The sequence below is a fragment of the Leopardus geoffroyi genome, chromosome A2, assembly GCF_018350155.1.
Source record: "Leopardus geoffroyi isolate Oge1 chromosome A2, O.geoffroyi_Oge1_pat1.0, whole genome shotgun sequence".
Classification (NCBI taxonomy): domain Eukaryota; kingdom Metazoa; phylum Chordata; class Mammalia; order Carnivora; family Felidae; genus Leopardus; species Leopardus geoffroyi.
Window position 1 is genome coordinate 155,360,825 of NC_059331.1, and position 18,125 is coordinate 155,378,949.

The window sequence follows — 18,125 nt, forward strand, 5'->3', positions numbered from 1 at the left end:
TATGCAGTGACAATTTAACGAATTCTGTTAGAGCGCCATGTTTTGAACGCAATAATGAATTTGGACAATTACATTCATTATGACTTCGTGCAAAGATAACTTGATCTTTAATGAATTAAAAAAATGATTCCGAAAATCACAGTTAATATATTTTTTTTAATTTAATGTTACACAGTCTCCAGAAAAAGAACTAATGTACACAAATTAAATGATTTGCCATAGGCAGAGCAAAAAATTGATACTAGAGCTCACTTTCTTTTTATTTTTTTAATTTTTTTTAAGTTAGTAAGTAAGTAATCTCTGAACCCAATGTGGGGCTTGAACTCATGACCCCAAGATCAAGAGTCGCATGATCTACTGACAGAGCCAGCCAGGCGCCCCTGGAGCTCACTTTAAAACGTGTTTCTTATAATGGATCCAGTTTTCTTTCTAGTACGATTTCTTGTGTGATCACACGGCAGGTTCATAAGGAGGTATCTCCCTCTATTTAGCACAGATGTCAGAAGTGGAACACAGGGACACACAGTCCAGTCTTCAGAAGCCAGAAGGCAGTTAGGCAGGAGAAGCGTCCTTTGTGACAGCAGAGTACGCAGCCTTGAGGCAGCTCCAGAGAACTCCAGGCTCCTTGGACGAGGCTGGAGGGCCGTGTCTGGACCTGGGGCGATTGAGGTGGTCTCCAATCAGGATGCACTAGATTTAGGAGTGGGATATTAAATGCATCCCCTCCTGGATGAAGCTGTCACCAGACTCTCTCAGGGAGACCTGTCTCGAGCACCATCTCACCAATAATGTAAGAGGTCAGGTCACATGCTTATTCAACGGATAGCAACATTTTAAAACGGTAAGGCCTTATTCTGAATTGGCTATTTCCCAGAAAGTACACAATTCCAGCCAAGAATGTTCAAGGCGCGACAAATATTTTCTCAAGAGATTCTCATCGTTTTAGAACCGACACACCACGGTATTAATTACAGCAATGCTTCTTTTTGAGCCTGATGTTGCTTGGGGTACACTGTAATTTCCTTCAGAATTCCAAATTATATTTAGCAGATAGAGAGTACCCGGGAAGAATACACCGGTTAACAGTTGGTGATGCTTTCAATAAGTCTCTCACCATTTTTTTTTTTTTTTTTTTTTTGGAATTATACATGACAATACTCATTAGGCTTAGATCAAGGGCAAACTAAAGATCCATTCCCACCTTGAAAGAATGTATCTCATAGACTCATAAAATGTTACTTTTCGCCACAGGGTCATTAAAACCCATCAGCAATTTTGCCAGTTTAAGAAGAGATTTAAGTAAATGCTTTGAACTAAATTAGTAAGAAAAACTACAAGTTAAAAAAAAAAAAAAAAGGCACACGCTCACTTACCATGAGAATGAAAAAGTAGAACACCCACATCCATCCCAGGTTGTCCTGGATCAAAGACACTAAATACTACAAGGGAGAAAAAGAAATTACGACATAATCCTTTATAAATTAATCACACGAAGTAGCTGAAAGGTGGATTAAACACAGCTCTTCCAGAAAGTGAGTTAGGATATGTAGAATGGTTTTCAGTTTCCAAAGCTTTCACGTGTGTGTTCCTACTTAAAGATACCTGGCCTTCATCTTGTAAGCTGGCAGAGTCCAAATACAAAAACTGCAGAGCAGATGACAGGACTTCAGGTTTATTTTTATTCACTTTGCTACTAAGAGAGGAAAATTAACATCCTCAAGCCATTTCCGTTTAATCATTCTTTCTTCCATTGAAAGGTACTGTAACTGAAGCTTTCAAAAACAGTTGGTCTTCCAAACGTACTGTTCATTTTCGATTGTGTTATTTAAGCAGAGGATTTCTGTACAGTTTTAACATTCTACAGCATGTTCTTTGACTTTGTTTCAATTGCTGAAAAGGATCCATTAGCGTTTAACCCACCTTCTTTTTCAATTCTGATAAAATATATGTAACGTAAAGTTAGCCATTTTACCCATCATTAAGTGTATGATTCAAAGGCATTGAGCACATTCACATGTTGGACAACCATCACCACTATCTATTCCCAAAAATTTTCATCGCCCGAAACAGAAAGTCTGCACCCATTAAGCAGTAACTCCCCACCACCCCCTCTCCCCAGTCCCTGGTAACCTCTAATCTACTTTCTATCTCTAAGAATTTGCCTGTCCTAGATATTTCATGTTAGGTGGAATCACACAATATTTGTCCTTTTGTGTCTGGCTTATTCCACTGAGCATACTGTCTCCAAGGTTGCAGCATGTATCAGAACACCATCCCCTTTTATGGCTGAATAATATTCTCTGGTGTGGACACACCACATTTTATTTATCTAGTCATCAGCTGATCAACATTGGGATTGTTTCTACCTTTTGGCTATTATGAATAATGCTGCAATGAACACTGGTATACAAACATGTGAGTCCTGTTTTCAGTTCTTTAAGGTATATTCCTAGGAGGGGAACTGCTGGGTCACACGGTAATTCCATGTTTCACTATTTGAGGGACCACTAAAGCATTTTCCAGAGTGGCTGCACCATTCTACATTCCCACCAGCGATGTCAAAGAGTTCCAGCTTCTCCACATCCTCATAAGTACTTGTTATTTTCTGTTGTCGTTGTCCTTGTTTTAAATTACAGCCATCCTGAAAGGTGTGAAGTGGCATCTCACTGTGTTTTTTATTTGCATTTCCCTAATAACGAAGGATCTTGAGAATCTTCACAAGTGTTTATTGGCCATTTGTACACATTTGTCATAAAGATTTGTCACTATGATTTCTTTTTTTTTTTTTAATTTTTTTTAACCTTTATTTTTTTTGAGACAGAGAGAGAGAGAGCATGAATGGGGGAGGGTCAGAGAGAGGGAGACACAGAATCCGAAGCAGGCTCCAGGTTCTGAGCTGTCGGCACAGAGCCTGACGCAGGGCTCGAACTCACAGACCGTGAGATCATGACCTGAGCCGAAGTCGGACGCTCAACCGACTGAGCCACCCAGGCGCCCTATGATTTCTTCTTGAAGAGTTTTTTATTTATTTTAATGTTTGGGAGAGAGAGCTCGTGCACGCACATGCACACGTGAGCAAGGGAGGGGCAGAGAGAGGGAAAGGGAGAGAGAGAGAATACCAAACAGGCTCCGTGCTGTCAGCGCAGAACCCACAGCAGGGCTTGATCTCACAAACCATGAGATCATAACCTGAGCTGAAATCAAGAGTCAGACCTCAATCAACTGAGTCACCCAGGCACCCCTCTTCTAAGAGTTTTCATGGTTTTAGCTCTTGAAGTTAGGTATTTAATCCATTTTGCATTAATTTTTTGTCTATGCTATAAGGCAAGGGTCCAACTTCATCCTTCTGTGTGTGTGAATATCCAGTTTTCCCAGCACCATTTGGTGAAGAAACCATTCTTTCCCCATTGAATGGTCTTGGTGCCCTTGTCAAAAATCAACCGACCACAGGTGTGAGTTTCACACATGTTCTTCCATCACACACTACCAGTGAAATTCGTAAGCAAACAAATTTAAAAGCCAAACAAGTGAGGGGCGCCTGGGTGGCTCCGTTAAGCATCCGACTTCGGCTCAGGTCACGATCTCACTGCCTGTGAGTTCAAGCCCTGCATCGGCCTCTGTGCTGACAGCTCAGAGCCTGAAGCGTGATTCAGATTCTATGTCTCCCTCTCTCCCTGCCCCTCCCTGACTTGCACTCTGTGTGTCTCTCTCTCTCTCTCTCACTCTCAAAAACAAACAAACATTAAAAAGCAAAACAAGTGAGTGATTTACCCTAGATTATGAAACTATGAGATCTGGTCGCTCATTAAAGAGCTCAGAGCAGTGCTCCCGTGTCTTTCTGTTACTTTATCTTTTTTTTAAATAGTTTTATTGACGTATAATTTATATAACATAAAGTTCACCCATGCAGCTCAATGGTTTTGAGTATACTTACAGAATTGTGCAACCATTACCATAATCTAATTATAAGCCATTTCTATCACCACCACCACCCCGCCCTCCCCCCCACAAAGAGACCTCGTACCTATCAGTAGTCACTCCTCAGGCCCACCTGCTCCCAGGCAACCACTACTCTCTTTCGCCCATTTTGGGTAGATTCGCCCATTTTGGATATCTCACATGAATGAAATCATTTACAGTATGTGGTCTTTTGTAACTGGCTTCTTTCACTTAGCATAATATTTTTTAGGTCCACCTATGTAACATCTATCCTCTTTTAAGTGCCAGATACCCTCTTAAAAATACTACTCCATCATAATGAATACACCACATTTTGTTCATCCATTCTTCAGTTGGTGGACATTTGAGTTTTTTCTAATTTTTAGCTGTTAGGAAAAATCCAGCTATGAACATACGTGTACACGGGTTCATGTGGACACGTGTGCTCATTTTTCTTGGGTAGACACCACGATTTAACCTTACTGATCCCCTACTGTGTGTCGTAAACACACTAAGCATTGGAGGAAAGGAACAGTTCCTGTTTGCAAGGAATGCAGTCTGGCACAGACAGATAAACCAGGAAGCGGGATGCCCCATGACAAGCACTGTTAGAGGTGAGCAGCAAGTGCTATGGAAACTGAGAGGGCAATTTTCTTGTGAAGTCAAGGAAAGGTGGGGAAAGAAAGCTGTTCAGGGTAAGTTCAGAGAGCTGGGACAAAGCTCATCAAGTTTCTGATATTAAGTCACAGAGTTTGGGATTTCATGCCCCGAGCAATGGGAAATTACTCAAAAATCAACATGGAAGAGGAATGAATAAAGCTAACAATGATTCACTCCCGACCCACTTCCCTGACCACCAAAGTAAACCCAACGCTAACCCACATACACAGTTAGGGATCCAAATACTGGCAGGTGAGGCACCCTACACAAAAATAAGCTCCTTGAAATGCTCATTATAACAGGCCTACTTGGTTAATGCAGAAAACATCAGTGAGAAACGAGAACCTGAAATACAGTAGTGTCAGAAAAGGATGTCCAACACAACCACCCCTGATCGCTTACATGAACATGAAGACCTCTGAACTGGTAGCCAACAGCATTCTTTGGTTTCTATTCCAGAGCACAATCAAGTAAGCAAATTTCTCCTACTTTTTGTTGGATTTTTCTTCCTCTTCAGTCTCATCATCAAATATGCTAATAAGCACATCAATCACATCGATCAGTCGTTCTACAACAACTCAACAGATGCTGGAAGGTCTACTGTGTGCCAGGCACTGTTCTATGTACTGGGGCTACAGCAGAACACAATGCAAAATGCTGCCCTCGTGATGCTTACAACATGGTGGGGGAGTCAGACTTTCACAAATAAATATACAAGATACGGCTGACTAGTGATAAGCATCAAGATGGCTTATCTTCCTCAATTCTTGCTCTCTCATTAACCACCAGCAATCCGGCATCGGTGATCTAGCCCCACAGAGCAAGCCAAACAGCAATATTCAGGACCGGTAATGACCTGTCAAAACTAAGAGCGCTTTCGATTCCATTCTCCTTCTCTGGCCTCTCTATACCTATGACCTTACTGACTAACACCTCCCCTTTCCTACATGTCACCCTGCTGACTTCCTGTTTCTTCGACCACTGGGCAGCCTCTGAGGTTTTGTCTGTATTTTCCTTCCCCATTAAACATCTCATTCACTTCCAAAGTTTCAACTATTTTATCTATGCAGATGATTCTCTGATCCTTATTTTTGCAAAAGCAGCACTCAATGTGCTGGAAAAGTATAACCTAAGAGAGGCATGACTCACAACTGTCCCAAAGAAAATAAGGTTGAATTTAAGCAAAACAAGATCAATTTGAGTTTTTCTGACTACTTATTGCAGGCCAATCTTAGCCTAGACAATCTCAAGTTTAGAGTGCATCACAATCACCAGGAAGGCTTTTTGAAACGCAGATCTCTATGTTCTAAATCAGTGAGCCTGTGGTAAGCTTAGTGTTCTGTACTTTAATAAATCACCTAGATGATCCTGACCCAAGACTTTAATGAACCGCCCTTTGAGACACAGCCATTGGAAACAGAGAAAATGACTCAGAGCAGCTGCCAGAGTCCGTGGCGATTTCTGGTAGGGATCCACGTGAAGAACGTGTGTGTCTGGTAGGAGAGAGGAGGTAGGGTGTGCATGCCAGGTGGGGGATAACGAGAAGCATGTGTCTCAGGGCCCCGCAGACTGCCAAGTTCAGGCTAGGAAGAAAGGAGTAGCAAACTGGGACTGAGAGCTGTCTTATGAGGTGTCAGCTAATTTCCAGACAGGAAGAATCTGGATATTAAAGTGGGAAGAAGAAACTAAAAAACGTAGAAAGACCTTCCATATCAGGTCACATTAGCTGACCTCAGAGGAGATTAGCAACGTAAGGCTTTACGGGAAAGTGTCCTGTATAGCACTAGAGTGCCACCTACTGTGGCCCGGTGGGCAGATGTAAATTCTTGGACCATTGAGAGACTACTCACCACTCAGTTTCACCCCCTCTCCTGTTCTCTCACCTGGCCTACCGCTGCTCCAATGCTTCCGGTTCCATCAACAATTCCTGTGACGGTCGCCAAAGCCTCACTGCTCCCTTGGATCAGCTCTTGGTGACCCAGGTCCGCAGAAATAGCAGAGCTAATCATATTAGAAGGTCCACCAATAAAAAATCCTGAAGTCATAAACAAAACAGGTTCTCATTAACACACTATTCTTAACACCACTAGAAACCTACTGGACAAGATAAGCTCTTATCCAAACATTTTTTTTTAATGTTTATTTATTTTTGAGAGAGAGAGAGACAGAGTGTAAGCAGGGAAGGGGCAGAAAGAGAGAGAGACACAGAAGCAGGCTCCAGGCTCTGAGCTGTGAGCACAGAGCCTGACGTGGGGCTCGAACTCACGAGCCGTGAAATTATGACCTCACAGTCATATGGAGATTATGAGCCAAAGTCGGATGCTTAACCCACTGAGCCACCCAGGCACTCCTCAACATCTTAATCAATATGCTGAAGAGAAACAGTGAAGGGGGGGAAGAAGAAACCAGTAAAAATGAACACTCTCCCAGATAGTGACATCTTCAAACTAGTTGGCATCTGCTTTTCTCAAAGTCCTACTTGAATTACGTGATACGGCAGTATATTTTTATAAAAGCCAAAGATACAGAAAATACAGTGAACATACAGCCTTTCTAATGCTGCAAAGGCTGCGTTCATTAGTAACTAATTACACTCGCTTGTCGACTTCTACTACGGTAGAGTTGTATCAACTGAGCATCTGACTATCCAAATTCAACCACACGTACTGAAAATAAGAGTGAAGAGAAGCAGCTCCACAAGCGGCGCAGATGGTTGTTCTCAGCCACCGCCCCCCGCAAGGCTGTCTGAGGACTGAGCAGAGGCTGGCCCGTGTGAATCTGTTCGCACGGCTGGAATGAGCTCCATGTGCCTCACGTATCATGAGCAGCTCTCACCCTCCTGAGTATGATCTAAAGTTTAAAAGTCATTTTTCCATACCACGGCCCTGATTACACTCAACTGTTTCATCTGCTGCTCCAGTGGAGAAACACTGGCCAATTCCAACACTGAAAGCGGGTGAACTGGTTTCTAACGTGCCATCTTCCTAAGTCGCTTCTAGAAGTAACAGGGGAAGCTGAGGCCAATCAAAAAATACTAGAGGGGCGCCTGGGTGGCTCCGTCGGTTCAGCGTCCAACTTCGGCTCAGATCATGATCTCGCGGTCCTCAAGTTCGAGCCCCGCGTCGGGCTCTGTGCTGACAGCTCAGAGCCTGGAGCCTGCGTCGGATTCTGTCTCCCTCTCTCTGCCCCTCCCCCACTCGTGCTCTGTCTCTCTCTCTCTCTCTCAATCTCTCTCTCTGTCAAAAATAAATACACTTAGGGGCGCCTGGGTGGTTCAGTCGGTTGGGCATCCGGCTTTGGCTCAGGTCATGATCTCACGGTCTGTGGGTTCGAGCCCCACGTCGGGCTCTGTGCTGACAGCTTGGAGCCTGGAGCCTGCTTCAGATTCTGTGTCTCCCTCTCTCTCTCTGCCCTACCCCTACTCATGCTCTGTCTCCTTCTGTCTCAAAAATCAAAATAAACATTAAAATTAAAAAATAATAATAATAAAATAAATAAATAAATAAACTTAAAAAAAAATAAAGTAAAAAAAAGTACTACAAAATCTCTGTCAAAAGGGACTGCTTCTCTAACAACAGGACTGAAGAGGTCACCTAAGAGCAGAGAAACAGAATCTGAAGTAGACAGTTTTCCTTTTACCATGTGAGTTCTCCATAACGAAGGGTTAGTATTACTCAAACTGAAAGAGCACACAGTTTCCCTCTCTTCTTTTTATTTACAGAGGAGTAGTAATAGTATAACGAAACGGAGCCACACAACATACCTGTAACCGCCATCAGAAGTGCGTTAATGGACTTATCGTTTGGAGAACCTATGAGGAGGGACACAGAAACAGCGGGCTGACTTTAAGAACGGATTACACGGGCCCGCACTGAACAGCACACAAAGATCTGGATCTCGCTGACCTCACAGATCACTCCCAGAGACAACAAAGGGCTACAAGTCTTTCACCGCCTGCCCCAACTTTTATTTGTAATGTCTGCCACTTGCTGGTGCTCGAGCTAATGAGACTTCTAAAAGCTAAGGAAAAACTCTACTCCCTTCTCAGCAGCATCTTAAGGGACATATACCAAACCTACTAATTAGCATCTCTCCTCTTTTGAAACCCTTTCCCTTTTATTGTTTTATTGCCTCTAATGCTGGCCCTCTGGAGCCTACCCTCAAACAAAGCATATACACTCCCAAGCAAGCTTTTAAACAAACCAACAAAGCAGAAGAGATGCCAGTTTCCTCCCCAACACAAATAAAACTACGTGATGATACTTTTACCAGGCATTTACAGGACCATACAAAGGTCTCGGATCAGCCTTTGTAGCCGGTCTCAAGGATCTCCCTGGTGTTGATCGCTGACTCATGGCAAAGGCCTTAGTCCTAAGAGATCAGAAAAATAATTGAATTGCAAGGGAATACTCACGGCTATATCCAACGAGGGACCCAACTGCCAGAAGCAGACTCAGAGCTAAAACCGGGGCTCTCTTCTGTAATACGTCAGAGACGAAACCTTGCAAAGTTCCACCTGTAAAGCACAAGGAGCCCATCACAATCAAAATCGTTTATCATTTAGCTCAGTTACCTGAAACTCATTCACCATGTACCCTCTACCTGCTATAGGATCCTGAGACTGGATCCCAGCCCAAAAAGAGGGCTGACTCTCCTAAAAAGCTTCCACCAGAGCTTCCTTTTAGGAAGAATGCCTGACTGTCAATTGCCATGATGGATGACAGGGACAGGACACCATGAATCAGACAGCAAAATAAGGAAAAATCATCAAAACCACCCACTGTCTCTTGCTGTTCTCCCTTTTCAAACCAGCTGTGAAGGCTTTTCCTAATTCTTCTGCTTTTTATTTTAAAAGATACGGGGGTGCCTGGGTGGCTCAGTCAGTTAAGCATCCGACTTCGGCTCAGGTCATGATCTCTCAGTTTGTAACTTTGAGCACCATGTCGGGCTCTGTGCTAACACCTGGGAGCCTGGAGCCTGCTTCGGATTCTGTGTGTGTGTGTGTGTGTGTGTGTGTGTGTCCCTCCCCCACTTGTGTTCTGTCTCTCTCCCTCTCAAGAATAAATAAACATTAAAAAAAATTGTTTTAAGATGATTCATTAGGGGCTCCTGGATGGCTCAGACAGAACCTGCTTGGGATTCTCTCTGTCTCTCCCTCTTTCTCTTGTGCATAGGCCCGCCCTCTGCCTCTCCCCCTGACTCACGCACGTGTGCTCTCTCTCTCTCTCTCTCGCTCTCTCTCCCAAAATAAATAAGCATTGAACAAACAAACAAAAAAAGATGATTCATTGAAGACCATGCCTCACAGGCTATTAGTAGCAGCCAATAAATGTTCACTAAAATTAAATGCAGTGATTATGGTCTGGTGATAATGCACAGGCCAGGATCTTTAAAAAGAGGTGATGTGAATCCTTCAAACAACAATGGGCTTTAGATACAGCCCCATTTCGAGTTCTAGGGACTATGGGACATCTGGTACATCCTCATCAGACAGCAGGATCCAGAGGTATGAGCAGGTCTAAAGGTGACAGCCTCACCTTTGGCTCTGTTATCTGAGGCTAGGGGCAGACAAGTTCAAGTACAATAACAGGGTATCTCCTGAGGATGCACTGCTCTCACGTGCTCAGCACAGTTTAGCCTTACCACAATCCTAAATCCAAACAGCACAGAAAAGATGTTAAGGTTTTGCCACAGCAACAGCAGTAAAACCCACTACCGCAGTCCGTACTACTGTCTTGTTTTAAAGTTTCTCCCGTACTTGTTTATACTTCCAGCTATAGCAAAAAGTTACCATTAAAATCTGCTGTGTACAATGAAACAGCTGCAAAATGCGCATAGGAATTAATCCCGCTATTATTCCTACCTCTATGGTCTGACAAAATCTACACACTAAGCTAGTATCTCCCCTTCTTTGGTGTGGGTGGTGGGAAAGGTGGTGGGAAATAGATCAAATGAACACAGTCACATTCTAACTCGGCTCCCTGGCATGTGATTAGCTTTAGAGCTCAGATATCACAAGTGTACGAAAGGGTTACATTTAAAGAGATCACGGAGGGAAACATCGCTGTGCTTCCCAACACAAAAGAACTGATCCATAAACAAAGAACGGAGAAACAAGAGCCCTATAAATCACAGGGCTGCCAGGGGCTGGCTCTTCTTTTCTATGGATTCTTTTTTTTTTTTTTTTTTTAAGAGTTTATGTGTTTACTGATTGGACACTTTAGGAAAAATGGCTGTGGACTAAGTAATAAAACTTTAAAGGATGTCAGATTTCATAACCCAGTAAAATATTACTAGTGACTAACTCCCCTTACAGAAAAAGATGCATCTGGCCTTACCTATAATTCCTCCAACATCGTACCAAATGGACAGCTTGTCAGCTTCAGCCTCCTTCCATCCAAAGTTGTTACTCAGATAAAAGGGCAACCAGAAGAAGAAGGAGTAATTTACCAACTTCAAGCAGGCATAGGCTAGTGAATACTACAAGAAAAACATTCGACTATCAGTGAGAACAAATAGCACAGCAGGACCACAATTTTTAACATAATTAAAAAAGCAAAACCAGACACAGGAGTCTGAGATGAACCCACCTGATTCTAGAATTAAACATTTCTATAGATTCCCTGACTTTGCCTAGTCTCCCTCTTCTCTTTATCCCCATTAGCTTCCAGAAAAGCACATGTAGCAGGCCTTTAAAATAAGAACACATAGGACTATTTCTTGACTGTCCCCAATTTCTTCTCCTTCCAGTTCTCTGGTAGAAGCAAACCAGTGTTTTGAACCTAAAAGGCAGGGCATTTACTCGTGTTTCTTTATTTAGACAAAGATAAAAAACTATCATTAACCAAAAGCAAAGAAATCCAGTAAGCATCTCGGCTTTTCTTCCAAGCAGCCAAACCTTTCTGGTTCGTCTACTTCCTGCAAAGTTAACACTATGAACAGTGGAGGGCAATAGGACTACACTCCAGTTTCAAGGTCTAAAAAAAGCATCAACGTTAAAACTATTTTCATATTATGGTGTCCAAAGGCTTTATATTCCAGTGGAAAAGAAAAAGTATCTTTGGTGAGTCAGCAATGAAGGAACACGATGGCCATGGGCCTCGTGACTCTACTTGGAGGAATAAAAAATGGCAGCGGGGCTAAGACTCCTATATTCAACACATTATTACCAGGAAATCCTGACATTTAGCATCAAAGGAAAAAGGGGGAGGAGCAGAGAGACCGGACTTCAAAGGGTGTCTGGCTAGTATATTCTTTTCCCTGGAGCTGCCAGTTATTCCCTAGGTATCACTTGTTTTAAAACAGCTTCCCTGGCAGGGCAACAGCCACCCCCTAGAGAGCTAAATCCCAATCATGAGGGCGTTTTGTCCAGACAGCCTGCTGCAGAGACAAAGGAATTAAGTTAACTAGATTTCCTCTGCATCCCTGCCTGTGTCAGGGAACAATCGCTTGTGAAATACAAAGGAATAGAAAAAAAAAAAACACTTACAACAACAGATTTTTAAGTCCTGTCCCAGAAATTAAACTATTACCAGCAAAGTATTTTAATAACTAGTTAAAAATTACTAATCACTAGCATGAGAACAGGCCTAAAGGAACTTGCATTTCTCTTGTATAATATATCATCTTTTCGTCACAGAATTGTGGAAACTCACACTTACATTTTAACTTATAGTTCACTATCTGTTTGCAAATATCGGTCCTCTCGGCTTGGAGGCAGAGGTCAGAGGGAACAAGTATGTATGAGAAAGGACAACCTGCAGGCTCTGAATCTAGCTGAGGGGTTACACTGTAAAGCACCATTAGACAATAAAATAAACAAAACCGGGTGCTTGTTCACAATACAATAACCCAATGTTCTAGGCCCCGGGGAAGGCTGGTTTACTTTCCACTCCAGAGGGAAGGGGAACAGAGACACAGGATGGGCTGAGGGACTTATCCCAGGCCTCACACAGAGTTAGTGGGTAAGCCGGACACATAACCTAGGCCTCTTAACTTCCACTCCCGTGCTAGAGGGCCCGAAACATCAAGACAGAAAGACTGCAGCAGAAGGGATTTAGTTCAGACGTTAGACGGTTCTCCTGACTGTAAAGGTTTTGGAAACACTGGAATGCATTACCAAGAAATCCTGTGGAGTAATGTGCTCTGGACCTTTTAATAAAAGGGCAAACAATTTTGTTCCCGGAATGATAAGAATATAGGCAAAGAAGGCAGACTGAAATGGACCATTCAAAACCCCCTCTTGGTCTACATATAATTCTTTTTTTTTTTTTTTTTTTCCAACGTTTATTTATTTTTGGGACAGAGAGAGACAGAGCATGAACGGGGGAGGGGCACAGAGAGAGGGAGACACAGAATCGGAAACAGGCTCCAGGTTCTGAGCCATCAGCCCAGAGCCCGACGCGGGGCTCGAACTCACGGACCGCGAGATCGTGACCTGGCTGAAGTCGGACGCTTAACCGACTGCGCCACCCAGGCGCCCCTACATATAATTCTATAATACTTCAACAAATCAAAAAGAATGTATTTAAAAACACCAATTTCGGGCACCTGAGTGGTTCAGTTGGTTAAGCTTCCGACTCTTGATTTCAGCTTAGGTCATGATCTCACAGTTTGTGAGACTGAGCCCCATGTCAGGCTCTGCCTGCTTGGGTTTCTCGCTCTCCCTCTCTCTCTCTCTGCTCCTCCCCTGTGCATGCATGCATGTGCTCCCTCTCTCTCCTGCTCTCATTCAAAATAAATAAACATTAATAAACAAAAACCAAAAAAAACATTAATTCTGCCTTCTTACTTGAATGCTAGGTCAGGGTCAGCACACTGGAGCTCACGGGCCAAACCTGTCCACACCCATTTGTTCCATACCATCCAGGGTTTCTTGCTTCCTGGACGTGAGTAGGTGTGATAGAGACTGTATAATCCCCCCTCCAAAGTTAAAAACATTTACTATCTGGCTCTTCATAGAAAATGTACACCAACCCCTGCATTAGACTGCGGATAAAATTTCAAGTCTAGAAACAAGCCGAGGGTCACTATCCAATATTCCTCTGAACATATACTCCTACAACAAGGTATCAAAAAGAAGCTAAACACTTAAAGATGCTTTATCCTAGGGAGGGTTCACATTCAGGCCATATTATCTCACTGGTGGTAAGGAGATCTGAGGGGCCCTTACCGGTATAACTCCAGGAAGACAACAGGCCTGATAAAAGCTGATTGCCTTGACTTGGGTAATAGTGCTGCCTTCTTGAATGGAATAATTAGGTTCGTATTCATCTTCGTTTTCGGCACCATTAATTAATGGCCTGTGTGAGTCTTCTTCAAAATTTTCTTCTGCCTCAATACCTGGGATACCTGCAACAGTAACAGCCACCATTTATAGAATGCCTTCTAGATGCCCGGCACTGGGCCGAGGGTTCTGCATGTATCATTGCTCGTGGGGTTGGTATTATTTTCATTTCCACATTACAGAAGAAGCAACTAAGGTTCAGAGGCCAAGGTCAGCTGAGGTCGGCTAAGATCACACAGCTAATAAGCCACAAAGCCAGGACTCTGATTCTACTTTACCTGGCTTCAGAGCAATGCTTTTTCAACTACTTCACACTCTCTCTCTTACATTAAAAAAAATAAATAAATAAAGTGTTCACTACACACGAGTAAACTGACATGTCTCTTCAAGAACACTCAAAAGACGGACTTGTACATTTATTTGCTTCTGTGGTTTTGCTCGTGCATATTCTGTATGTAACCACAGATGAGTATCACACTAAATTACTTTTACGAAGGACAAGAAATGTCTGAAGAAGTGAAATAAGAAACATTCCATGCTAGTTTCCAGTCAGTATTCTCGATTACAAAGCTCATTTACCAATGAAGAGTTTTCCCTGAATCCGGGAAGGTGAGCCTCGCTCCCCTCCAACGTCCGCAGCTGTGCTGGGAGAGCCACCCACGGGGTCTACTGGACACACAGAGCAACGCCACTCCTCTAAGTCACTGAAAGGGGCTCACAGTTCTCCTAGGGAACAAGAACCTGGCCGTGCAGGCCTCACCCATAACCGTAAGATGTTCTGAACAGAAAGGCTGCTTCTCCTCACCAATTTCTTCTGGTGACACCAGGAGTCCAAAGAAGATGATGATTCCACCAGCAAACTGCACCGCCGCGGTCACCAGAAAGGCATACTGGAGAAGAGAGGAGAGAGGTGCTTCCTTACCCATCTGGGGGATTCGTTCAAGCACATTCATTAGAAGCACCCATGGGGAAGGTGGGGAGCTGGGCAGGAAGAACAGGGAGACTGGCAAGGAAATGGCCCGTGCCAGGCACAGAGCTGTTTTGCGTGTTTTCCCAGGCATCTTCCCCACGAGGCTCAAAGAGCACAATTAAAGTCCCAGGGACACTGAGTGGTACTACAATTGTGAAATCAGGACTGGCTCCCAAATCCTCATTCTTCGCACCACACAGCCTCCCACAAGAGACAGTATCTGCCCCCGCAAACATTCTATCCGGTTGAGGGGATTAAACAATACACCAAACAATAACACAAGGCATCAAGCAGCCGAATAGATGAGAAGGCCCAGTCCTAATAAGAAACACATAGAGAAGGAAACAGCTAATGAGGCCGATATAGCAAGACAATGTCTTAAGGAAGAGCTAAAACAGGCAGCTGACGGTCTTTCCCAGCACGACTGAAGCAAAGAGGGCTGGGAACTGGATAGAAAGTCTCCTACATGGTCAAAGCAGATGGCTTGTGCTGAGGGACAGTAGGGAATAAAACTGATAGGAAAAGGTGAGATCAAGATGAAAGAACCTCAAAAGCCAGGCTGCAGAGCTGAATTCTGTTTAATAGAGAATGGAACCTGATGTGGATAGACAGCCTAAATTTCTGGAAAAGACGGTGACACGTTAGCATTTCCAGAAGTCAAACCTGGGAGCAGCACACGGGGTGAACCAAAATTCCCATCTGAAGCAATGAGTATAATCCAGATGCAAATCTAAGAAGCCTAGAATAAAGGTGACTGGGAGTGCACAAAGGACCTCCCATTGACCCTAACTAGACAAAAATTCTTCTGAGACCAAACCTTTGGTGAACTATTTAAAGATTTATTTATTTTTTAGGGGCACCTGAGTGGCTCAGTCGGTTAAGCATCCGACTTCAGCTCAGGTCATGATCTCGCGGTCTGTGAGTTCGAGCCCCGTGTCAGGCTCTGTGCTGACAGCTCAGAACCTAGAGCCTGCTTCAGATTCTGTGTCTCCCTCTCTCTCTGCCCCTCCCCCACTCACACTCTGTCTCTCTCCAAAATAAATAAACATTTTTTAAAACTTAAAGATTTATCTACTTTTTAAAAGATTAACTTACTTACATTACTTAGGTTTTAAAATACATATACTTTCACATGATCTAAGCAACAAAAAGTAGATTGTAGAGTAAAAACTCTCCTTCCCACCTCTTCTCCCATCCACTTAATCCTCATTTTCCCAACATATGACCATTGTTATTTGATTTCTACTTCCCAGAGACTGTTTTAGAAACACAAGCGAGGGGCGCCTGGGTGGCGCAGTCGGTTAAGCGTCCGACTTCAGCCAGGTCACGATCTCACGGTCCCTGAGTTCGAGCCCCGCGTCAGGCTCTGGGCTGATGGCTCAGAGCCTGGAGCCTGTTTCTGATTCTGTGTCTCCCTCTCTCTCTGCCCCTCCCCCGTTCATGCTCTGTCTCTCTCTGTCCCAAAAATAAATAAACGTTGGAAAAAAAAAAAATAAAAAAAAAGAAACACAAGCGAATACAAATATATACTCTAACTTTCCCGCCATTCTACAAAAATGGCTTCACTCAATACACGCTGTTCTGCACCCTCGCTTTCTTCACTTAACATACCATTGAGAACTTTCCCTATCAGGACGGAGAAAGCTTCCAAATTCTAATTTATGGCCTTCAGCCTTCCGTTGAAGAGGATGTCACAGTTTATTTCCCTACTGGTTCACATTTGTTATCAATTTTTGTTATTACAAACAATGTTGAAATAACCGTATAGAAATATTACCTTGTATATGTGGAAGTATATTCACCTGTGGGATTACTTACTGGAGGTGGAACAGCTCAGTTAGAGCAGCTGTAATTTTGATGGACAGTCTCATAGTGACTCCGGGGGGCGGGGGGGGTCAATGCTTGGTTACATTCTCATAAACACAAGATGCTATCAAACTTATGGATTCTTACCAATATAACACGTAAACAGCATAGTTCCTTTCTTTTTTAGTGTAGTTTTAATTTTCATTTCTCTACCAACTAACACCTACGCTCCATAAAGGCAGAAATTTTTCTCTTTTCTGGCCAGTGCTCTACTCCCTACTGCCTAGGAGCACTTAGACTGTAATACATATTTATTGAATGAATAAGTTACAAATAAAGTGGCATATTTTGTCATATATTTCGAAACCATTTCTATTTCTTTTTCATGAACTACACATTCAAATCCTTTACCCTCCTTTCTATTTGTTGTTGATCTTTTTATTATCAATTTGCAGATACTCTTTACATAGGAGGGAGATTAGTTCTTTATCTGTAACATGAGTTGCAAAGACTTTTCTCCCAATTGATTATATTGTCTTTAGACTTGGGCATTTTTCCCATGAATAATCTCTATGTTTGGATTTATCAAAAGTTTGTCTACTTTTAATACAAGCCTTGCCCCACCCAAACATAGCTCTACATAGTTTTAAATAGCCATAGTACTATTTCCTAAAAAACAAAATATATTTATATACTCAAGAAAAAGCTAGAAAGAAATACCTACCTCATAACCATACTGCAGAACAGAAGAAGCTAGGCATGCTCCCAAAATATTGCCCACTGATGCACAGGCACTCCAGAGACCAAAAACAACTCCTCGTCTACGAGAACAGTAGAAAACAGAAAACAATAAAATCAGAAGGAATTCTGATGCAGTTCCCATACAAAATGGCCAAAACGGTGGAAGTCCACATTACAAAGATCAACATTCTATCTTAAGATGTTTTTAAAGTACACCCAAATGACAAAACATCATGTTCCTTAAGGATATTATTAAACTAAAGCTCATTTCGGGGTGCATCCCAAGATACTGTTAAGAGATTTTTGAAAGTAAGCCACAGATTGGGAGGAAATATTTGCCTATCACTGATCTAATAAAAGACTTGCATTTGAAATACAAAGAACTCTCAAAACTCAATAATACAAAACAATCCAGGGGCGTCGGGCTGGCTCAGTCAGTGGAGCATGCAACTCTTGATCTCAAGGTTGTAAGTTGAGTTGGGTGTAGAAATTACTTTAAAAAAATTTTTAAATCCTAAGGGGGAAAAAATCTAATACAACATTAAAGAGTATGAATCTACAATTATCTCAAATAAAAAGTTTTAAAAAAAGAAGCTTCATGCACACAAAAATATGATGCAAGTAAGCACATAAAAAGATATTGGACCCATCAGATACTAGGGAAATGCAAATGAAAACCACAGTGATGTACCACTGCATACCTACTAGAATAGCTGAAAACAA

The 18,125-nt window shown here is 42.7% G+C and overlaps 1 protein-coding gene across 15 annotated transcripts in view; it reads right to left on the reverse strand.

The window, feature by feature from the left end:
• Nucleotides 1-18,125, reverse strand: part of SLC37A3 (solute carrier family 37 member 3) — a 156,902-nt gene that overhangs the window by 113,092 nt on the left and 25,685 nt on the right. For 6 of the 15 annotated variants that reach the window (XM_045495861.1, XM_045495864.1, XM_045495862.1 and 3 more), the window contains 9 exons: nucleotides 17,386-17,482; nucleotides 14,691-14,775; nucleotides 13,772-13,950; nucleotides 10,938-11,079; nucleotides 9,014-9,115; nucleotides 8,363-8,410; nucleotides 6,483-6,634; nucleotides 1,374-1,439; nucleotides 137-655 (listed from right to left, as the gene is read on the reverse strand). In XM_045495861.1, coding sequence (XP_045351817.1) covers nucleotides 500-655; nucleotides 1,374-1,439; nucleotides 6,483-6,634; nucleotides 8,363-8,410; nucleotides 9,014-9,115; nucleotides 10,938-11,079; nucleotides 13,772-13,950; nucleotides 14,691-14,775; nucleotides 17,386-17,482 — 1,027 coding nt within the window. In that variant the 3' untranslated portion in view covers nucleotides 137-499. The other 9 variants (XM_045495869.1, XM_045495870.1, XM_045495871.1 and 6 more) reach the window with 4 other exon arrangements.